The following is a 24,334-nucleotide window of genomic DNA, read 5'->3' as shown; positions in this document are numbered from 1 at the left end:
AAAACACAAATTAGTAAGATGCTGCCGCACTATGCGAAATTTTATATATAGTCTTGATGAAAAGCCCTCTTTTCAACGTTTGAGACATAAGGTGCTTGTTGGGATGTTTTTACGGTTTCAAATTTATCTTCGTTTTACTATGGAAGAGGAAAATAACATAGTAAGTCCACAAGTATATGTCTCACTGGGGTGTGAAATGGCCTTTAATTTTTGCGAAGCTAGTCGCTTCAACTTGGACATAAATTAGTGTATCGATAGCACAAACATCTGTTGGGGTAACGACGCATGAACGAACGTCGTAACCGCACCTGGCTTGAGCTAGGTGCACATGGCACTCTGGGATAAAATCACATTACAAGGCAGAATAGCCACATTTATCCACACCAAAAAAAAAAAAAACGGGGAGCAAGATTAAGGCTTTGGACATAATAGTAATATGCTATTACTCGAGTCAGTTGTTTTGACAATGCCCGCCTGACCGCGGTATCCGGCTCAAAACTATTCGCATTTTTTTTTTGTTCGCAGATGGAGAACGCGTTGATTTACGACGCAGTATCGCTCCTAGCGCGCTCTTTCCACGACCTGGACCGGTCACAGAGCATAGAGACGCACCGCCTGTCGTGCTGGGATCCCGACGCCCAGGGACCCTGGCCTCACGGTCGCTCGCTAGTCAGCTACATGAAAATGGTGAGTCGTTGCTCTATTGAAGCACTTAATCATTACCATCATCATCATCGTTGCCTCTTCCCTCATAATGATAAGCACTGTAGTTGTTAAATATCCACGATTAAACATCCACATTATTAAACATCCACGATTGCTTTACTTGGAGCCCGCTAGATGGAGAACAGTGTCATCTCCTCGCTTTGAAGGATAGGACGGATCTGTTTTTCCTGAAGCCTGTACCGCCTTTACGCTGAGATGCACGATTTCAGATTGCAGATGACCTGCGCTTTGAGGCATCCGTTGTAGCAAGGTACGGCGACTAACAACAACTAGTTGTTCTCAAACAGCCGCATTGGATGTTTGTGATCTCGTATGTCGGGGAACGGCTGGGGTACAAGCCTGAGGGAAATAAAGGCGGCATTTTGAATGCAATCGTTGTGACTTCTGCGCTCTGAACGATGGCGCCTTCGCGCTGAAAGCGAATGCGGAGCTCCTCGCGGGACGAATAGAAATCGTGCATACGCGTGGGGCCAAGTCTTGCTAACCGCAGTTATGGTGCTCGGTAGATCAGGTCTTGCTTATTTTAGCTCATTTTAAGTGCACATAATCGTAGTAACCTACCTATTTGCACTTCATCTATCCTCAAACCCATCAGCTAGCTAGGCCTTTCTCGCATAACAAGCCTTGCTCGGGTATAGCCTCCATGCTGCCTTAGGGGAGGAAAGCTTCACTCGAAAGGGGGAAATCTTTCTCCACTTCCAGGGTTAGAGACGCGCTCCTTCCTCTTAAAGGAAGAACCATTCTACCTCTTAGGGAGAAATGGCGGCATTCATGGCGGCAACGACTTTACTCTTTTTTTCCCCTCTCATCTCGCATTCCCACCGAACCTCTGCGGGCTCTCTCGAGACGGTCGGCTGCGACCAGGGGGAATTGTTACAAAACGATGAAACCACCACTTACTTATGACGCTCTGACTCCAGCCTATATATGACGACAAAGAAGTTGTGGGTGCGCGCTTCCTGCGGCGCGGACTCAGTGATGGCTGCATTGTAGATAATGTAAATATGTCGATAACGGAAATAAAAGCTATCACACCCTTTTTTTCAGAGTGTGGTTGAGAAACGCGTTACAACAAAGCGCGTTTCTTTACGCAGCCGGCGCGGGTCAACATACGGGAGCCTACACTCAACATACGGGAGCCTAAATGAAAAAAATATATAAATGAAATAAACCATGTTCGGAAAACATATCTTTGTTCGATGGTGCAGCTTGATTGTAAGCTTCACTTCTTGATATATTTTTAACAGATTATCCATTAGGTCTTGCTAACCTCTGGAACGGAAACAGAAGACCGTTATGACATGTCATAAAACACTTTACGCAAGCGCACAGACTATCATCTTTTTAATAGGGAACACCACTAAGCTTCTCACAATAATAATAAAGCTTCTTCCGTTACATTAAACTTCTTACACAATAAGAATATTCTTTATTTTATCGAGAAACGGCCACAAGGAAAAGCTTTACCAGCGAGAGCTTTACCAAGAAAAAGATTTAACAAGGAAGAAAAAGCATTATATTTCCCTGTTGTTGTTTTTTTCGACAGTGAAGGCTGTGGATCTCCAAAGTTAGGTTTAAACTCAACACATTTATACTCAATAGCATTCTGCTGCCTAGCATGTTTTTCTTTCGTCCTGGGGGCTTATTTTCAGAGCATAGTTCTCTTCAGTTTAAGCGAGTAGCAGCTTTTGCTCATGGTGCAAACCAGGTTACAGCTTTTGAAGAAAAAAACGCCCCTGGCTCAAGTGTGTTCGTGAGGCCCCATTGCAATGGTTAAAAAATCAAGAGGGGTTGGCGATGATTTTGGAACGAACTTATCACTGTTCCCCTTTTGCGCCCAGACGGGAAATAGATGGTCCCGATATTTCTAACCATACAATATATGGGCGGCGGGGCCCACTTCATCAATTTCAGTGCGTGTGCCAGCGCACCTTGAAGTCAATTTGTCAAAATGTTTGTGCGGCTTCACCTTGTACCAAATTTGTGCAGTAAATAAGTTGCTTGATATATAGTCACCCTGTCGAGCCTTCGTTATTTTGGTGATTTTAAAGTTTAAGCCAAGAATAAATCACAGGCCCTCGACGACCGGCTGATAAATTTGAACTGCGGTTGCACCTTGCAACCAAATGTTGATTCTTCTTGAGTGATCAATTCTTTCCGACCCATTTGACGGTAGTTGTGGTTTTTTGTGTTGATTATGTCCAGGTGACGTGTGATGTGTTTGGAACAAACGAGGTAAACCTCACACGGCGAAACTACGAGCGTATTTACACCGGCGGCCTGATCAAATAGGACGTTGGTGAAATAAAATAGGCCATTTTTAGGTATGCGCAAATAGGGATGGAAAACTGATATGTCCAAAGCATTTCTTTCTTTCAAGTGACGCAGGACTCAGACAATGTCTTTTTGTCTGAACAAAAAACTTTGCATTGTATTTAACTCGCGACCGCCGTTGTGGTCGTAGACTATCGCCGATACAATCACTGCCGCGGTTGCTCAGTGGGTGAGGCGTTGTGCTGAGATCACAGACGCGGGTTCGATTCCCGGTCAAGGCGGCCGCTTTACTGGTGGAAGCGAAAAGATAAGGCGTCCGTGGGTCCGAGATTTCGGGTGGTCTAAATTAATCGGGATCCACGACTACGGCGCGCCTCATAACCGGTGTAGTTTCGGCACGTTAAACCCCATAGTCAAATACCGCCGCTACTATAGTTCATTCCACAAGCTGCATGCAGAACTGTGAAGGCTACATTGTTGTCAGCCGTCCGCCCACTGAGGGCGCATAACTCACTGTGAAGGAAAGCGACAAAAGGAGCCGGGGCCTTGTGGTTCCACCTTCCGAGAGGGGAACGAAGATTTCCTTGAACGGTGAGTTAGGCGTGCTCAGTGGGCGGACTGATGACAAAAATGTAGCCTCCACAGTGCTGCGCGTAGCGTGTGGAGAGTCAACGACGCACTACCGCCGATAGTGCGGCGTTGTCTAGCCCCAAGCGATATCGCGGATGAGATTGTCAGGCGCGTTAAGCACATTTCGGGAACTTTGCTTGCAAATTCACCGCAATGTAAAAATGTTTGTCAAACGTTATTGTAAGACAAATTTATCGTGCCCACTCTACAGTGGGTCTAGGAGCGCTCATGCATTTAAAAGGGCTCAGGCGGCCACTCCGATTTGCATTTACCTTGTTAGGGCGCCGCTTGTGCCCAGGGGGTCTATCACTGTCGTAAACGTTATTTAATGGCGAAGTCACTTTTTATAGACAAAATCCAACTTGTAGTCCGATGTGCGTGTATTGTTGTCTTCAGAGCAGTAGGGCTAGTGGTCGCTTTAAGAGGGCCCAGTTTGGCTGCAGCGGAAGAGGCGGAAACTTCAAAGCGCGCTTCGTCGCGGTGTACGGAGACCCAGGAGAATTTGATCTGCTTGAACCGTCTCATTGGTGTTGGGGTGAAAAAACACACGTTTGACGCATCGCTATCTCGAAAAGTGTACGCCAAAATGCCTGCCGCACTGGCGGGCCGATGGCGTCGCGATGCACAGGTGGCGCGGAGGCGTCGTGTTGTTTGAACGACCGCTCAACGCGCAGCTGGCGGTAAAAATGTTGGCGTTGCGAATGCTTAGGGGTTTCCAAAAGAGCACAGAAGAACACGTTATCGCTGTATTCATCCGCGTGTTTTTAAAGCAAAGCTTGCTACCTCTACCAGCCAACGGTTTTGTTTCTGGCGTGCGGGGCAAGAAACTTCCAAAGCGGCTGCGGAAGGAAGGGCGGCTTTCACTCCTGGAGCACAGTGAAGATGGCGCGGCGAATTTACCCAGTGAAAACCCAACGCTTCTCGCACGCTCACGCCGGCGGGCGCATCGGCGCGACCCGGCTTTGTTGTCTGCTTTAGCGATGGTTGTTTTGGGCCTGTTTAGGCGCAGCTTCGCGTCCATTGCGCGCTTCCTTCACACAACTTGATTAAATTGTTCGACAGCACCTCCTGTGTAGCCCGGACACGGCGGAATTAAGTGGTCGTACGGCAAAGACACGTTATCGATAGGTTTGTAGGGCATGAGAACAAAATCTAGAGACCACATACAGACATCTGGCCGCGAGACAAACACTACCTTCTGCGCAGTGCTTGCCAAGAATGGGTCTGCGTTTTCTTAATTGGTGAATACCAATTCGGTTGTGTTTTAAGAGGTATTACAAAAGGCGAAAGGAGGAACTGGTTCTGATAAATAGCGATTATAAGAGTTCCCTCAGCTTTCTCGCAATTGTCAAACTTACAAAACTAACTAATGTAAGTCGGTATAAATTGGAATCACAAAGCTCACATGCCAAATTGTTTCGGTTTCTGCGCTTGTGTCGTGGGGTATTGTAGCCCCGAGTTAGCACATCAGGATGTCTAGGTTCCGCTGTCTCACACTTCGAATGACGCTCTTTGCATTTTCTTTCTGCCGACGCGCGTCCAGGCTACAGCGGCGGCGTCCGCCGCTCTAGCCCGGCCGTGGCCGACTCTTTTGCGTTCTGGACGCCGCCCCTGCGAATTCTAGGTAACGGCAGGCAGAATCTCTGGTTTCACTCTTTGTAGAGCTACGTGCGTGAATTTAAGTGGCATCGCATGGGCAATTGTTGTGAGTGTCGCTTACAGCTTTGCTTTCCAACCACCTTCACAGCATGGATTGGGGCCAATTTTTTTTCAAACAGCGGAGCTCTTTGAGCTTTGAGTTCTACCCGGGTATGGCGTCGCTCAATACTCGGCGCAGCAATGTGAAGAGGAAGAAAATACTAGGCCAAGAAGTGTGAAGGAAACTGGCAAGGCGGCAGGGAGCCAACGATCAGGTGTTGGGAGTGCGCGCCTCAAAAATAAAATGCTACCCGCGATAAGAATCGAACCTCGGTTCCTCGCGTAATGAACCCGGCATCTATCGAATTGCACTGTCATCGTATTCGTGGTGCTTAGCATTACTTTGGGTTTGTAGCACGGGCATTGTCTTTGGACTTGGGCTGAGCTGAAGTGGACAGATGTTCATGAGGGGAGGCGCACGTGGAGGATTGGCTGCGCATAGTGAGACGTAAGCTCTGACGTGCAGGTGTTCTCCTAGTCGAGAGAGACGGCGTGCGCTCAGCGGCATCAGTGCCTGGTCTACAAATACCAAATTTTTGCGCGTATAAGCCGCACTCAAAATTGTGGTTGATTCCTCTGTCATAGGATTCGGTAAAAGACGAAAGTGAAATGTGCAGCGAAATCTGCCGCTTATCATGATTTGCGGGTCGGCGGCTGTGTTGTGGGTGTACTTGGCGAGCGACGTCCTGCTGGCGGGTCGCTTCGGCAAAGGTGTACTGGCTTTATTTCCGTGACGGATATGACGTCACAGAAATCTTGGTCAGTGAAATGGGCAGATGAGATCAAGAAGTTTGCGGGGATCAATTGGTCGCAGTGAGCACACGACCGGGATAATTGGAGATTAATAAGAGAGGCCTTTTTCTGCAGTGGACGTAGATAGGCTGTGATTATGATGCTCATGATGAAATCTTGGTGTATGCTGGCATAAAACACTTTCGTGTAAAAATATAAAACCCGAAAACGACCAACTCCAAATATAACGCACTCTTTAGTTCTAAAGGTTGCTTTCCCGCAAGAAGAACCTGTGTTCAGGGGTGCACCCTCTACAGGCCGCCTGCTTTTCTGTACTGGCGTGATTTCCCTGGCGCATATGACGCCACCTAACTGTTTGTGTAGCCAGGAATAAAATACTTTTGTGTTCAAATGCAAAAAAAGTTCAGAGGCAATGTAAGGTTGCGGATAATACGCGAGGTTTTTTTCTTTAGCGACGCTTCACGGGAATGCGCACTATGCCGTGAAGCTGCGCTGCGCGTTGTGCCGTGAAGATGACCTGGTGTACAACAGTGAAGACTGCGGCTGAAGTGATAGCCCTTGCGAGAGCAGTAACACTCAACAAAATGTGACTTTCACCTTGCTCTCAGTGTATTTCACCTTACTGTCAATATGCTTTTTTCTGTCAACATAGTATGTGATGTGTTACTTGAACGGTGGCTTTTGTGCAGCCTTTCCTGTATCAAATGTGCGGGCAATACGCCTTGATTATTTTCTTTCCCGGCGCGCTGAAAGTAGCGGTGCGAATTACATGCAAGTGCGGGTTCTATGCGAAAAATACGGTAAGATGGGCAGGCCTAAGAAATGCCCACTCAAAGCGAGCAAACACTGCGAGCTCAGCTGTTTCCATAGTCCTAGCATCTCAATTATGAAGGCAGCCGATTTTTTTTGTAATTGCCCTCTCCGCGTGGATTGGCATTAGTATGCACGGGTCCTGTAAATCATCGCCCGTTATGAATGTATACCTGATTGCTGATATCTTCAGGGCGTTGTGCACTGACGATATTTGGCGATATCCGACGATATCTTCACTGACGATATCCGAGACGAGTTTCGTGTGATGGGGGCACCATTAAATTTTGACCACTGCTTCTTCCCGGATGGGAACATGAAGAGCAGTTCTTTTTCCGCATCTGAGGCATGCGCAGTGGCAGTTTGTGATGGGTTCGTTTATTACCCCTACAACTGCAATAGATTTACTGCCAGGTTGCGCCATGCCGTTGAGATTAGTGGCAATCTTATGTGTGTTCGCATGCCTTAATCCCCGATTCGAAGGAACTCTCCAGAGGAATTTCAAAAGAAGCGCAATAACAAATCCTTTCGTTCAGCGGTGCTAGCTAAAAACGTAATGATCGAAACCTACAGTGTTTCTTTCGGTGATTGCAGCATTGACATCCATCATTAGTGCTACTCGTACGATTAGTGTAGATTTATGTTGCAATGGCAAGTCCTAAGGAACTTGGTGCCTCTGTTTGAGAACCAATTGCAACGTTATTTTTGTTACTTGAAGTAACTGCTTTGAAATATTGGAAACAGACAAACTGCTCATAAAAATCGGTATGGCTGGAATCAATCACGAAATGAAAGTAGGTATTCTGTAGATGCCGCAAGAAAATTCCGGATGGCCGTCTCCGCATTTTAGGATATGTCAATGCGAAAAATTCCAGTTCGATGGCGATGGCTGTGTTCTAGATTTTGTGATACTCGTGTCGTGTATTGCTTGCAAAGACACTGGGCTAAAATATAAGAGAGGATATTTAACATAAATCACGGGTAATCCTGGCGTGAATACTTGAAACGTGTCGATTGCTAATGCATACAACATACAAACGGCTGCAATATCTTGTGATCAGTGCTCCTTAATACAATGGGAAGTCAAAGTCGATCGGTTTACTTTTTCTATTTTTTTAGGTTCAAGTAAAAGGCCTAACAGGAGACGTGCGTCTAGGGGAACAAGGCAACCGGAGGGACTTCACATTGGACATCGTCAAGCTGCAGTCTACAGGATTCCAAAAGGTGAATAGATATGGGCTGACTTCTTATTGAAAAATTTATTATGGTAGAAATGCTGTTATATTTTCAATGATATCGCGCGTAGAGCTTCTAAGTATATTAAAACGTGTTATTTTGTTTCTCATTGCTTTGAAAACAGACTAAGTTTTGCTTCAATCGGCAAAAGTCGACACTTTCATATATGCGCGCAAATTTCTTCGTTGAAACTTCTATATTTGTGCATAGCAATCTTTGGCAACACTGTAGCCATTTATTTTATGTCGCGTGTACAATAAACCAAACATGAAGGCTCGTGGAAAATACCTCGCTCTACTGTAGTCCTTTTTTAGGTCGAGTGTAAAAAATCAAACATTAAAGGCGTAGTCAAACATTTTACGCTGTTCCCGAAACATGGACATATTTTCTCTTGCCTCAAAATAAAATTGACACGTTTTTTTTTCTTTTGAAAGCACCAAACTCTGTTTATGGCCACAGAAAACGTACTTATGTTGTTTTAACAGAGCTAAATTAAAATAAGCCAAAAGGCTCTTGAGAAATGCTATAACTGGCCTTCGAATACACTGATAACTGTTTGATGAGCGGCTACCAATTTCTTTTCATGTTCCTGGCTTTTGATAACAGCGGCCATAAGGTCGTCGTATTTTTGGTCCGAGTGGTTGGTCACAATTTTGACGTGTAAGAGAACTCCGGTCATACACCTGTATAAAGCGAGAAAATAATTGTACAGCACTCATGGCACTTGTCTCTAACCGTGAGGTATATGTGACAAGTGTCGATGCATACTTAAAAAAAAACATTGGGGACTGAACTAATCAGGAGGGTTCCAAATGCTTAGTTCTCTATAGATTACTCAGGGGCAAACCGCAGAAAGCCGGCCATAGAAAAAGCTGCCTTATAGACGAGTACCTTGCCTTTTTTGTCTATAGAATCGAACGGCTAGATCACTGCTGTCATGTCTCGACAAGACGTGGTAAACGTTGCCTATTAGGCTCACAAAATGTCTCGACTACACAACGGCCTCCCCAATCTCGGCGAGAATAAGAGAAAAAATTAAAGCAGCTCCACTAAACGCGAAAGCTCTCAGGGGTGGAGCAGTGATTCGCCAAAGGGTCTGTGGCGCTCCCCCTTGACTAGTTTCAGTATCATCCTGGTGTTAATACCGAAAGTAGTTGACAGAGGGGGCCGCAGCCCCTGCAAATGCCTATAAAGAGACACTGGATTGAGTTATTCTTTTGGGACAATTATGCGTTAATCCAAAACTCATTTCTTATTTTATGTTATTGTGCACTTATTGGCGGCATAGCAAGGGCAGCTTCTCTGGCGACGGCGTATCGCAAAGATCACCCTCAACACTTTGCTTATGATGAATGTGTGTCTCTGTGCCGCGATTTGATTGAAATCTACTTCGTAACACGAGAGACCCAGGTATGATCCCGATGAGGGGAGGCGGTAATCATTTGACACCCTCTGTGTGGGTGCTTGACGCCACGTTAAGCGTTACTACGGTGGCTAAATACCATGACTCCGGGAGAGCTGCGACGACAAGTCGGGCCCTAAAGTGCTCCGCATTTAAAAAATACCGTGGTTGATCGCGTTACGCTTTTTTCCAGCGATACCTTGTTTTTCGCGCCGAGAGAACGCAGTGAACGCGCACACAATCGCACCGCAACACAAAATCGAGACGCTGCTCGACACAGTCTTCGCTGCAGGCGCGAACGCGCAGTGATCTTGGGTGGAAATGCGCCCTTTTGCATCACTTTCCGCAGGCAGGCGCGCTTACTCTTTCCCCATATTGCCCCTAAACTCACCTCTCTCCTGGGATAGAACGAGCAGTTTGACGTTTACATTCCGCAACAGCGCGAGGCGTTTTGTTGACTTTGGCTCAGCTTGAAGGTCAGATTGCCTTAACGGGGTGTTTTCTGGGTTTGTACCTGTAGTAGCCTAGCTTTGCAGCTAATAACCGTAAAGAACAACATAGGGCCAACTTGCGTCTGGGACTCAAAATTGCAGGCTACGGTACCTGAGCCCAACACACATCCACTAAGCAACAGCCGGTGTTTTACTCTAGGTAAATAAAGGTGGAACTCGTTATGCGCTATGTTCTTCAACTTAGAAACATGTGTTAGACACATGCACTGAGGCCTACAGGAGTAATTTGATCCCGCTAATTACAGAAGAACCAAAGTAGGTTTAGGCTACCACCGGAAGTACCTGGGTTCCAAGAGAAACGAAGAGATAAGAAAATCAAGTGAAGGGAAAATGATTATCACGATCGTAATGAGAAGGCACCTTCACGCCACTGGAGGCCCACATGAGTAATTTGAGCATCATAATGTTACAGACGTAGCAAAGCGTCTTTACGCTTACAGCGTATATAGAGGGCTAGAAATGGTGTTTGGTTAGTCTCCTTCTTTATATTAACACACGGAAGGAGAAAACGGCGCAATGGGAAAAGCGTCATGAGGAAGGGTAAGGACAAGCCACAACTTTACAATTGTGCATGTTTGTGTTGTCTTTACTGCGAGACGCTCTCAAGCGTCTATATAAGCGCCGCCTGGGAAAACTGCTCCCGCACGCAAGCACGACTCTGAATACTCCAGTATTCACAAAAAAAAAAGCGTGGCGAGCAAAGAGGCAGGTGCTTGCTACAGGTGAAAACACCACCAGCTGACACCGGTGCAACCGTTACGACGGCAAAATACACGCCAGATATATTGTTGCAACAGATATCGTGAGCGTAAAATAAAATGTCCTGCTTTCGGATACCCCCCCGTAATACTCCTAAGTGTCCTTTTTTTTGAAGCAAGGTTTATTCATTAGATCCTGGTGAATGTCATACAACACAATATACAGAAAGAGGTCCCAAAGTGGACACTGTAGTGGGACCTCTTGTTAGTAAATGCGAGAAGTGATATAAAAAGGCACAGAAAATGCAGTCGCGCGTACAGTAGATAACGTGAAAAATACGACAAACAAGGCCAATAAAATAATATACGTTTGTGTTTCGAAGAAATATTTTCGAAGACAGAATACATAATTATACAGTGCAACAGATTTAAAGGTTGGTCATGAAGAACATAGGCGTAATAATGAATTTTTAAGTAATCACAGCAAAAAACAGACCACATGAATTAGCGGGATAAAAATGTCCTTAGTGAGTGTTTGAATGAAGAAATAGGCGACAGATCTTTAAGTTCAAGAGGGAGGCTGTTCCAGTTCTTTATAGCAGCGAATTCTACCGTTTGTTTTCCATAGTTTGTGTGCACTCTTGGAAGCAGATAGTTGCGTTGAAGTGAGAACCGTGTGTTGTTAGGATTGGTAAGTTGCTTTCTATTGATTATGTATAAGTATTCCGAACTTTGGGTTAAACGGTGAGGAAATAATCCCAGGTTATACAGAACGAGTTTGTCAACGGTAAAGAGGTTTAGTTTCCGAAAAAGTGGGGGCACATGCGCGTTGTACTGGCTGGATGTTATCAGTCGAACCGCTTGGTTTTGAATGTGCTGAAGGGGGGTGAGGTGCGAATGATAAGTAAGACCCCAAGACACGATACAGTAGTTGATGTGGCTATGAACAAATGCATAGTACAGGGAAATGAGCGTTGATAAGCTAAAATATTGACGCGCTTTTAGCAAAACTTTAATACCATATGCCGTCTTCTTTTTTTAAATACTGAATGTGTGCAGTGAATTTAAGGGAGCAGTCCAGTTGAACACCGAGAAACAAGCATTGATTGCTTGGGAATATGGGGTGGGAGTTAATGAGTATGGTCACATTATCGTGCCTGAGCTTACGGGAACTAAATAACATAATCTAAGGCAAAGTTTTCTTTTCTAGCATATGGGGTGGGAGTTAATGAGTATGGTCACATTATCGTGCCTGAGCTTACGGGAACTAAATAACATGAATTGTGTTTTAGATATAATAATTACTAGCTTATTCCTGTCGCACCACATGCTAAGTTTCGTAAGGTCGTTATTTAGCTGCTGTGTTATTTCATGGATATTTTCGTGGGCGGTGTAAATGGTTGTGTCGTCAGCATAAAGTAGGCAGTCGGCTGGAGTTGTTAGGCAGTTTGGGAGGTCATTAATGTAAAATAGGAATAAGATTGGACCAAGGATAGACCCTTGTGGTACGCCTATATTTACAATTTTTATATCCGACATTGCACCTGATACGTTAACGGTTTATTCTCGATCGAGCAAGTAATTCCTAATGAGGTTTAAAGGGGGACCAACTATACCATATGAGGATAATTTTTGAAAAAGAATGTCATGATTTATAGAATCAAATGGCTTACTAAAATCTATGAAAACGGATCCGACTATTTTACCTTCATCGATTGCCTTCTTAAATTGATCAGTCAGCGCTATTAGAGCAAGATTAGTGGAGTAACCGGGCCGGAAACCGAACTGTCGAGGCGTCAGAATTGCGAACTTATTGAGGTAGTTTAAAAGACGTCGTTCAATTAGCTTTTCAATCACTTTACTAAAAAATGGAAGTATAGAAATTGGTCTGTAGTTATTCATGGCAGTCTTATCCCCCTTTTTGAAGAAAGGAATTAATTTACTTCTTTTCAGCTCTTGTGGGAAGACAGCAGTTTTAAAAATTAAATTTACAATGTAAGCTAGTGTATCAGATATAATATCAACAGTATCCTTGAACTTTTTTGTCTCCGCGTCTGTTTTAAAACTAATGCAAGAAAACTGTTTCTATGTAGAAAGCTTCTAGAGGGCGTGTACAATTATAAGTAGGTTTTCTCTCCGCCAGACCAGAAAACATTCCCATGTGGTTTTCGCTACGCTAGCCACGTCCAAGACTAGCGCCCCTAAACGAACAGTCGCTACTGCTATATGAGTAAGTGTTACCAGTTTACTGAAAACCTGCATGGTGTTGCCGCTGCTTATTATATCCACACGTTGCTTAGGGCACGTGGTGAAAAATAAGGTGAAAAAAGTGTTACCCGCCGAAGCTGAATGCGTCGGGACCGGCTACGAGCTCTTCCCAAATAATGAGTGCAGCCAGAAAAAGTAAAGCTCGTGCACCTTCTGCTTCTTTCTCCGAGCTCTTTTGATAAATGACTCTGGTGTACGCTAGTAGTCCCCTCATGAAGCCTGTCGCGGCACACACGTCATAGCCATCCGGCGCCCGAAACCGCGAACTCTCAACTTTTAAATTACGCGCCTACCTCTTAGTTCGTACAAGGCTTGGGGTGGTTCTATAGGAGGAAACAGCAGCGTAACGAGAGGGCTCTCACGTGGCAAAAGCGGCGACTAGGGAAAGTACCGCTGCACAAAAAAAAAACCTTTTCGGTCTGTCTGAGCACGTGTCGTCTCTGCGCAAAAGCAAAATCGTACCGCCAGGTTTCCACAAGAACCCACATCTTGAGACGAAAAGTAATCGTGACACTGCGCAGAGCATACGTGCGTCTCATTATGGTTCAGCGCTAATTCGGGATCCCGCTTCATTTTTTATGCTGAGCGCAAATGACTTCTTCACTTTGAAGTTTCCCGTCACGAGTGCGTGAAGCGCGGTGATAAAAGCGAAGGAAGGGCGTTGCTGGGTGACGAAGTTCTGTCCACGACCGGCTCTAGAGATAGCCGGTCGGGGTTCGGTCGGAGCGTAGAGCTTGTCGATCGAGTTAAAAGAGAAGAGGAATGCCGCGCGAGCGTGAAAGAGGATATGGAGGGAGGGGAAAAAGTGAGAAGGCAAAGAAGCAGGGGAAGAATAAGACGAAGAATAAGAGGGGTGGCGTGGAATAAAAGGTGGTAGAGATGGATATGAGTTAGCGATATGGGGAAAGGGTTTGGCATGTTGTGGAAATAGAGGGAGAGGAGGGGAGTTGCAACAGCAGAACGGCAGTGGGAAAGAAGGAAGAATAAAGATGAGATAGCTGAGGGGAGTTATTGCAAAAGAGATAGGGTACTTAGGAAAGGTCAATGTAAGAAATAAGAGGCGAAGCGAGGGGGAGGGAAATGTAGGGGAGAGGGAGAGAATGTGAGTAAGACGAAGGGGAGGGAAGTTACGGAGGGTTATAAGTGGCAGGTAGGGTAAAGAAGGGCGCTACGGGGCAGGGGAAACCCAATTGGGGTTGCGACGTTATTTACAGCGAAGGCAGCAGATACGACGTCCTAACATCTTTTGCATGTTTTTCGATCTCTGCGCTGACGGATCTTATCATTTCTCCCCACCTAGTTCCTGTTCCCATTGCTTCCGCCCCGGAGTTCATCCAACAGGAGAGACTCGATTGCTCGGGCTCTTTAATTAGCTGCACCCGTGATTTGACGTTTAATTAATGAGGCGACGAATGAACGAAAGCTTCGCGCCACGCCACGGGCTCACATCAAAACAGCGGGCGCTGTGGGGCGCTCCTCGTCTGTTCGACTGCGCGACATTTCTCTCCGGCCACTCCAATTGCCAAGTGCCATATGTCCCCGGGGGAGTCATTTTCTCACTTCGTGACAAATGAGGCGGCGCCACGCACCGTCAACTTCGGTTTCCTCGCGAGTACAACAAAAATATTGCATCCGCGCCGACGACGCGTGCGTGGCCCTTGACTCCCCCGCGATCGTGTGTCGGATGTTGGCTGGTGATGGCGTTCTGAAGAGCGTTATCTATTGGACCGAAAAAGCAAGTTACGCATGGAAAGGTGGAATCAAGATGACGAAGAGGGGAGTCTTTTCCCATCTACACTCCGCGGCGTCTTTCGTACAGCGATCGCTTGCTCTTGGCACATAATAAAAACAGGCGGTGTCTCATCGGTCGATGTGCTTTTCATCGTCTGCCCGGGATCACGGCAGTGTATATATACACCCGTCGAGCGCCTCGACGTTATGAATCTGTGGCGGCGACATCAAGCGTATGATTGGTTTACGCAGTGCTATTAGGTTTCCGCGTCAGGGGGGCTGTTATGACCCGTGGAATGGCCATATTCATGGCAGAAGCGATGTTCGTAGGTTTGTGTCAGAGGGGATACCGGGACGAAGATTTTGTCCGCGTAACACATGGGCGGGCCTCGAAGTTTTCTGATGCACATGCTCTTGTCGTGGCCGCGCGGCTTTTCGACTCTTGGTTTCCATGTTTACTTTTAAAAGGTTTTATTCCTTTGCTGATTAAGACATTTGGTATATGTTTACTATATTACTTTGAGTACTGGCTTCCGTGTTTACTTTTAAAATGTTTTATTCCTTTGGTGATTATTAAAATTTCGTATACGTTTATTATGTTATCTTGACTGTTGGCTTCCATGTTTACTTTTGAAATGTTTCATTCCTTTGCTGATAAAGACATCTGGTATACGTTTATGTTATTACACCTTCGCCATAGTTCAATATGTATGTGTCTATAGTGTCTTTTATTTACGGTGTCAATCTATGCTTACATTTATCATTATAAACAATTTACTTTTCATTGCACGTTTTTGTTTCCCAAGGGTGTTTTACTTTCTTAGAGAGACTAAAAAAAGATTTAGAATGGTGGGCGTGCAGGGTAAACTACGTTCATTGAGCCTTTCACAGAGCCCTTCGTAAAAACAAGTATTTATGACGTAGGTTTTGACAGCTGAGGCCAGGTGGCATGCATGTGAAAGCATGGCTTGCTTGATGCAGATTCCTCCGAGGAACGTGTGGAGTTGTACGTGAACACCATTATGATTGTTAAAGGCCTGAGTGCGTACTTCGAGGCTTTTATTACAGTTATTAAGATGTTAAGTTACCATTCTGTCCATTTCAGTATAGCTGGTGCACGCATAAAACTATAGCTCGTGCACGATTTCCGAACAACCCATCGCAACGTCTGAAGGCCAGTCGAAGCAAAAGAATTCATGGTGGGTGGTATTGGTGATGGAGAAACAAAAAATTGAACAAGGGGAGTGAATGTGATGTCGTCAAGACCTTTAGGGCCCACCCAACCCCCTTTTTTACCGTCTTCCGGCTTTATGCGCCACAGCCGCATTGCGGCTCTCGCAACCATGACACCTTCAACACTGGCTGTGAGGTTCAGACCTGTCCATATCCTTCGATCACGTCAACCTTGCTATACTTAGCGACACTATGGGAACGCGGGGTTGACGCAGACATTTCGAGACTTTCGTCCCTCCCACCACAATAATAGGATCTCGCCCTCGGTCACTCCATGTATGCAAGACATCTTTAAAAAAATGGCTCCGGCTTAGCTCAGCTAATCCTGGATATGCAAAGTGAAAGCTGACTTAGCCTGGTTGAGGCTTGGTTTCACCTGGTTAACCTTTAATTTAGATGTATTTATTATAATATTCGCCCGAAGCCTGCCTTTGTGTACTGGTTGTGGTCCCGCTTCCGGTGTTTTCCAAGCGAACGGCTCACCGGGCGATATTCCCTGGGTGGCCAGACGCCGCTTGCCGACGACGGCTCAAAGCCTCCAGCTTTCGCCCAACGCTCAGTGAAGACAGCGCGGCGTCGTCAAGTGCCATTTGTCCAAGCTCATGGCTTATATTCATGGCCAAGCTCGCATGCACTTGGCGAGTAACCCAATCAGGCAGCACCCAGCTGCGCGAAAAACATGCACCAAGCCTGCAAAGGTGGCAAAAGTGGCGAACGCGGCCGTCGACAGAGCTCGGCTTGGCGAGTCACGTTATGCTTTGGCAAGGGTACGCCTCAGCTGCGGTCAAATGAAGGTCAAATTTACCGCGACGACAAAATCACTCGAGGAGATTAGTAAAGCTTTGCTTTGAAATGTATGGCTCGCAAAACCAACATAATCTTCGTTGTTGGCGTCCGGACTGCGATAACGTCGTTTGCAGTCCTGGCAAGCCCCTGACGCCGGGCTAATCCAGGGTCCTGCTTTTAGCCGTTAACATTCTGTTTCCTGTAGCCTTTGCCGCTCATGGTAGACCCTACTTGGGATTTCGACTCATCACCGCTCTACGAAACCTGAATACCGGCTTCTGAAAAGGGCACGTCCCGGGTGCAGGAACTTCCTCAACAATAAACAAAAAGGGGCCAAGACCCATGCCTTCCTCGTCTGGCGGTAGTACCACAGGATGCGTCTCTTGCTGCGATTTGGTGGACTTTCCGTTCTCATGTATTCACCTCGTCTCGTCCCTTACCGAATATCTAACCTGAGCGCAGAAATGCACAAGGAATTCGTAACTCTGTCTAAACGCTGACATGGACTGCACCGTTACAGTTAAACATTTTATGCCGCGTGTATTGCTTACGCTGACACTCTTCATAGCTACCAAGGAGCCTATTGCGGTATTTCAGATTTGTAATGCAATCGCTCACGCGACGACCAATTTTTAGGTCTCTGGCCTTCTTAACTACTGAGTATACAGAAACTGCGAAAGTGAGTGCATACCAAAAATGACCAGACTGACACCGCCATGACTGTTGTTGTTACGCCGTTGTCCCCATTGCCCTACTCAGTGAAAGCACATGTACTCCCAAAGAAGACTCGTTCACGCCCAGCTTATGAAGATCTGGACCTCTGAAGTGCATAAAAGGTGTAGAAGTGGTGTAGTGCTTGTTTGAACAGTTGAAAAGGTACTGGCCCCAATGCCTGCGATTTTCTTTTTGGAGGAATTTTGGCGTTAGTTTGTGCGGTTGTGTCAGTGGTCGGTTCTGATAAAATCCGTGTTGATGGTGCTTTCCGGTATTATTAAAGATTTTGGAGGTTGTGCGTATCTGTTGAGAGCATCTCTTGTCTGGTTTTAACTCTTACGTGTTCCTTCTCCGCAGCTTTATTATGGCGGCAGTCTCTGTTTTATTATGGAGGCAGTGAGTGTCGTTGTGCTTCTCTTCCCTAGTTGCAGGCTGTGCACAAGACCTACGGTGGTATCGCCATTATGCGGACAGTACCAAGCACCATCACCATAATCGGAGCGCCACGCATTAACAGACGCGTGTGTTGGCCGCTTGCAAGATGAGCCAAGCGAATAGAACGACAAGGGTCGGGAGTCTGAGTGCTTGCAAGCCGTCGATGCTTTATACTCTGGCCGGCCTACCGCTCTTGCAGTAAACGCATGAAAGACTTGGCTTACACACGTACGAGATGTGTCGTTTCTTCTTATCTTCTAACACATTCATCCACATCAGTTCTGCGGTCATGCATATGCAAGCCTATTTATGCATCCGTCTGTCCGTACATCTCTACGTCCATCTCACCGTGCATTACAAACCTTCAGTCTATCCATTCGTCCATCCGTCCATCTACAGTCATCATTATGTGTAGACAATTACATAGGTTGGCGTACACACACGTGAGTGCGGCCATTTTACTCATTTTTGCTATAACTCGCGAGGGAGTACGATAATAAGTGAGTACAGACGTACACAAAAAAGTGAGTAAGACGATGAGTAAGTACAGGCCCAGAAAAAAATATGTGAGTACGATGACGAGTGAATACGGGCGTGAGTCCATGTACATTAGTACTCACGAGTAGTGTACTCATAAGTACTGTACTCATGAGCGAAGTACTTTCGAGTACAAACTTAGCTTGATCACACACTCGAGTCGGGACACAGTTGCACGAGTTTCACGCAATTCGCGGTGCCCTCAACCCTTAATGAAATCTAAATGAGGTGATAACGGGGAAAACTGTGGTTCTTTTCATTCCCTCTTCTGCGGTGTAGCTGCTCTCAGCAATCTCTAGACACGAGGTTGCCATAGTCAATCCAAGGACAGGCTTGGTGGCATCACTGCTTTAGCTACACTCAAATTATAGGTCAATAGATCTAGTTATGCACGTGAATGCAAGTGGTTGAATGCGAGAAGAAATTAAGAACACCTTAGAATTCAAGTAAATGTGAGTACAGATTGAGTACGACTACAGGTGAGAGAGGTGATCTGAGTATCAATGAGTACAGATTTAGCACTATAACCAGTGAGTATAGACTGAGTACGAGTACAAAGAAGTACAGATCAGTTGAAAAGGAATGAGTACAGATGAGTACCTGTGAGGAATAATGAGTTTGAGTTCAGGTGAGTACGAATAAAAATGAGTATGGGATGAGTAAGTACGAGGGATATTGAGTGGAGCCGAGCTTTTTCAGTTTCTAAGTGAGTACATCATTAAGGGGAAAAAATGAATTGAGATTGACTGAGCTCTTTTTCTTTTGCCGACCGATGGATAAATACAGCAACAGGTCAGATGGAAAAATAAGGCCAGACACACGACTGTAAAAAAGCTCACCCCTTCACCGAATCAATTCACGATCTGACGTTGGCGGCCGAATACTGCTCTTCCTAAATATTGTAAAGAACAGCGGGTCCAGAAGAACCACTTAGGAAATAAACAAAAAGACGACCTAAGTGCCGTTTACCACAAATGAACCTGTACCAAATAACCAAGGTTGCTGTTCTTCCCAGGCTGCTGTTCTTCTACTTATAGCTTTAAATATGCAGGTGCAATGTCCAACTGTTTCCTTCCCCGGAAGTATACGCGATAGTGTAAGTGAAAGTTGTCGGGGCTTTTTGCGAACAGTGACCAACAATGACATTGAAAACAGCCAAGAAATGCTATTGTTGGCTATCCTTCCTGAACCATCAAATGAAACGCGGTCATGGTCGTGAAGCAATGTTGACTTCGGGGAGTTTGACAAAGACAATAAAGCAATGCTCTTTAAAAACACACACACTCCGATGGCGGGACCGCTCTGTGAAACACTCAAAATGTATGTACCAGCTAAAATCGTCAGATTAGTCATGCGCCATCCACAGACTCCCACTACGCTACCACAGACCAGACCACCGGCGAAGCGAGGGAGTAATACAGCGTGAACCACTCGAGCGCTTAACGTAGAGCCGCAGTGAACCGCAAAATACGCCCACTTCCTACCTACCTGGGCTTCAGGTCTCAACATTGTTAAGTAAAGTTTCTGTGGAACTACGAAGGCGCCATTATGCATCATTTATTCTCTCAGACAAGCGAGCAGTTGATGTGCTTCAACTCATGCTTTCTTGGCCGGACAAGGCGCGGTAGCTGTTTGACTGACCAGAAAGAATTTATGCAACGCGAACCTGCCATTGAATCCTGTTCGCTTTGTTCACGCAATGGTCTTTTCTGAAACAAATCTTTGTTGACCGTCACCTTGGTGGTTTCCTCTTCGTACCGTCTTTCAGAAGTTAGGCTTTCGCCGCAATACCTTGCTGCCTACACCAAAGATGATGATGTCCGCTGTCAAAGCTGTTGAAAGTATTACCATTTCGCTGAACCAGCAAGCATCTTATTTCTTGCGTCTTCTGGCGTGCGCTGCAGTGTGAACACTTTTAAATATGAATAAGGGTGACTGTTCAAGCATTGCAATATTTTAGATGCGACGCATCTCTTGCTCGCGGGCATGTCCCTCCATCGGCGTTGTCATCGTCGCGGCGTTGTCCGCACGCTCACTGCACATGCGCAACTCTCGTCCGTTCTTCTCTCCGACAGCTGTGCGTAACACTCTCACTCCATCTCATCATCATAAAAGCAGTTGCACGTGTGCGCTTCGCTGCTCTGGGTGCGCGCATGTGTGCGCATACGCGTGACACCCCCCCCCCCCCCCCCCCGGCTCCTCTCCTTTCAAAAGCGGGAATATAAGCGGGGGAGTGCACGGCGCCGGATCAATCCAGCGCTCGCTCTCGCACTTGACTTGACGTTGCTTGGCGATACATCCGTGCAAGATCTTCCGATGAAGACGTGATAGAAGCGACAGTACCTTCAGCGAGTGGACTGACGGAATGCAATATCAGCGTCAGTCCAAACGCTCCCCCCTGATGCGTCACATCACATCAGGGTTCCCTCGCGGCAAGATGGGTGTAATTTTTTCCACGTCTTGAGGCATCCAAAATGAAGTTTGTTTACTAAACAAAGAATAATGCAAAATTTTCCGAGTTTGCAGAGCATGGAACACTTAGGCAAGCAGTGGTGCAAAGTGAAAACCTACATGTTGAAAGCATTTTTTGTGATCCGTAAGGAATGTTCTCCAGCGTGCGCGGTATTCTAGAGCACGCCGCAAGTCAACACCTGCCATAACTCCCTGCCATGCCGCCAAATGCATTTCGCATGCAGATGCGTACTTTACCTAATGTTCGATGCATCATAGGAAGCGTCTTCGTCTTATCATTTGCGAAAAAGTCTTTCACCTGAATTAGCGATCCGCGAAAACTCACGGGGTGTATAGCACATTTAGGAGTCAAGAGGTCGTTTAGAAAATTTGCTTTCGAAGCCACTGTGCTGCGCGTAGGTGGTTCGCGCATCTTGCAGCCCAAGGAAGCCAAGTGCAGTGGCCCTTCATCGTCATTCGTTTGCGCTAACAAGCCCCATTCGTACCATTTACAGCCAGCTGTCGATTTCACTGCCACACCGCGCTCCTATTGAAAGTTTTGAGCAGGCCACTTATTGACTTGCGGCGTTTATTGCGCTTTTCGGAGCATCTGCATAATGGTGAAGACTGGTTGCGCTTCACTGCGTTTGTGTACACATACACATAGTGTATTCCGGTTTTTAGCATTGCCAATTGCGGCTGTAACACAAAGATTAAAACTTTCACAGAGGCGTACTGTTAAGACATACGAAGGATTCGTGAGGAGGATCCCATGTGTTTGAATTCTTGCTCTTTCGGATTGAATCGACTTCGGTTACTTAATGCTCTTTCTTACAGGTTGCATTAGTTAGTGGGGTAGAAGCAATTGTGGAAGCACGGTGGCCAAACGTCAGTAAATTAATTCGGTCTGCCCAGCGGCCTCTGCATGATATTGGGAAGAAAAGATACGAATGAAAAAAAACGTAGAGAAAGGAAACGCCCTTAGGCAATACCTTCCCTGAGGGCGTTTTTTCAGGCAACATCCTTGAGGTGCACATATGTGCACATTCCTGGTTCCTAAAACGAGTTTTCGTTAGAAGGAAGGACTCGTGAAGAGGCCCGAATTAGGGAAATAAATTAAATGCGAACGTCCATCGAAGTAAGAAAAAAACCATCTAAGTGTATAAAGATGTGCGTTTGATTGGTTTTAGAATGTCTGAAATTGCATAAACGGAAAGATGGGCCATTGCCGACCGAGCTTCACTGTCGAATCGATGGGCATTTATAAGATATTTTAAAGCCCCATTTTGTAAAAAAGAAAACAATTTAATTTAACCTCAGTTTGTTTACCACGGCCCGGTATGATCCTATGTCAACGTTCAGAAAAGTTCTTTTTTGCATATTAAGGATGCATCACAGTGAAAAACAGACGCTAAGTGGTGCAGCACGCCCTTTTGACAAAATAAAAAAGGGAGCATCAAAGAGACCGGCCGTCATTAGCGAAGGGCCAAGGATGCCCGAAACACGAGTACAATGGCACGAAGTTTTTACAAAGTAAAAGCGAAGTTCGCCTACGAAACATGAAATCACAAATGAAAAGTTGAAAAGAAAAGGAAGCAGACTAAGCTCCACTTTCAGCTCTCCCCATCTGGCCCAAGGCCAAATAACGCGCGGTTACTCGTGTGTTGAGACGTGAAAAGCGCCATTTCGCTCACAATGCAGTACATACTATGTAAAATTCACCTCTTGAGCCCTTGCTTAATACAAATCACGCCGAAATGCGGATGCGTTTCATCTGCCCCTGCGCTTTTACGTTCTCCTCTGTCCAAGTGGCACTCCTCGCGATGTTCGCCACCTCCATTGCCTCCTTCTGTGTGTCCGTCCCGAAGTTCCCCTCCACATAGCCTCATCTCTATCTCTTCGCATTCTCCTCTGCTATGTTCTCTTTCTTTATTCGCCCTCCTTCGTTTCAGTTGTCTCTCTCATACTTTCCGTTCTCTACATCCTCTTCCCCTCATGCCATTCACCTATCCTGCTTTTCCCCATTCATCCTCCAACACCATTCCTTTGCAGTGTACTCACCTTACTCCCTCTCTATTCCTATACGTTCCTCTCCCCCATTTTTCGCCCCCTTTGCTACGCTTTCTCCCCACTCACTCTTTTTTTCTCCCTCAATATCTCCTGATCACTTCCTTTTCGACCACGGTTTTACCATTCCTTCCGCTGTTTTGTCATCCTACGACATCTTCATATTTTCTCTTTGCCCATTCATAGCCTTCCTCTCATCTCCGTTCTTCCCTTGTTGTCTCATTCCATCCCCCTGCCTTTTGCAGCACTCTTTCCTCAGCACGTCCTCCTCCTACAATACTCATCTTCCCTTCGGCATCTCTCTCTTTCTGTCCCACCAATTCCTTCGTCATCGTTGTTAATCTTTCTCTGGTCCTTCTTTTCTGCCCCACCTTTGCTCACCCCTTGCTCACTCAAGCTTTTCGTTTCAACCATTCAACCTACTAACTTCCTTGCTTAATTTTTCTCACCCTACCTCTTCTGCCATATCGATTTTCTTGTCTCGTTACCAAGCTGCATCCCACAAACAGATGGATAGACAGACACCAATATTTTCGTGTTCTCCTAGCCTAAATAAACTACCCCTGTGGAAAAATGCCCAAGTAGAAGGCACTGGGGTTTGAAGCGCTGGTGCGTACTTTATAATTTGACGGGCGCAGGGCTTGATTGATGAGGCGGGAGTGACGATGGCGTGCTTCAAATAAGTAAAGATGCAGAAACAGATTTATACTGCTGTTTCGACTTTGTTTTGGCCAGGCACATACCTAGCTAATTAGCGGTGTGAGCAAGTACTGCAAGTTTCTTCGACGGGCAAGCAAGTGTGGCCCGGCTTGCAGTCTTACCGGCAAGAAAAATACTTGACAGAGTATTTCAAGTGCGACAAAGGCGTATTTTTAATATTGCATTGTATTACAGCAATCCGTCGGAGACTTATTTTGTGATCTGCTGCCCAATACATCTCGGTAGAGTTTGCGCTGTCAAGTCAGGGAATGAATTGGTTCCGTCTTACTAATCCTTTTATCTACGATGTTTAGCTCTGCAATACAGTATATACACGGATTTGGCAAAATTAAATGTTCATGTAATATCCAAAAATCGTTGTAGTCATTGCGGGTAAAATAGAGATATTACTTCACAGCATCCAAACTGTCACTAGTAAGATTTAGTCACACCTCATGAGACGCGGAACTTTCAGGCAAAAAAAAAAACACATTTGCATGACAAGCGGCCGCGTCTCAGTGGAACCGGAAACGCGTAATTACTTCCTGACTGGATGCATTCACAGCTTTTGGTTCAGTTTGCGTTCTCACTGGTCGTTGCTATGGAAACGCATCAATTTTCCTAATGGCGCGAGCGGAATATTCCGTTTCCTTGTTCTGGTGAGTGAAAAAGGC

The 24,334-nt window shown here is 45.9% G+C and overlaps 1 protein-coding gene across 1 annotated transcript in view; it reads left to right on the top strand.

The window, feature by feature from the left end:
- Positions 1-24,334, top strand: part of LOC144151719 (glutamate receptor ionotropic, kainate 3-like) — a 656,159-nt gene that overhangs the window by 562,295 nt on the left and 69,530 nt on the right. Inside the window, exons 8-9 of the mRNA XM_077682841.1 lie at positions 526-687; positions 8,011-8,115. Of these exons, the coding sequence (XP_077538967.1) occupies positions 526-687; positions 8,011-8,115 (267 nt within the window). The remainder of the gene's footprint in view (positions 1-525; positions 688-8,010; positions 8,116-24,334) is intronic.

The sequence above is a fragment of the Haemaphysalis longicornis genome, unplaced genomic scaffold (genome assembly GCF_048455015.1).
Source record: "Haemaphysalis longicornis isolate Haplotype H1 unplaced genomic scaffold, Haemaphysalis longicornis Haplotype H1 scaffold_9, whole genome shotgun sequence".
Lineage (NCBI taxonomy): Eukaryota > Metazoa > Arthropoda > Arachnida > Ixodida > Ixodidae > Haemaphysalis > Haemaphysalis longicornis.
Note: the sequence above shows the minus strand (reverse complement) of the source record. Positions and strands in the feature narration are given on the sequence as shown.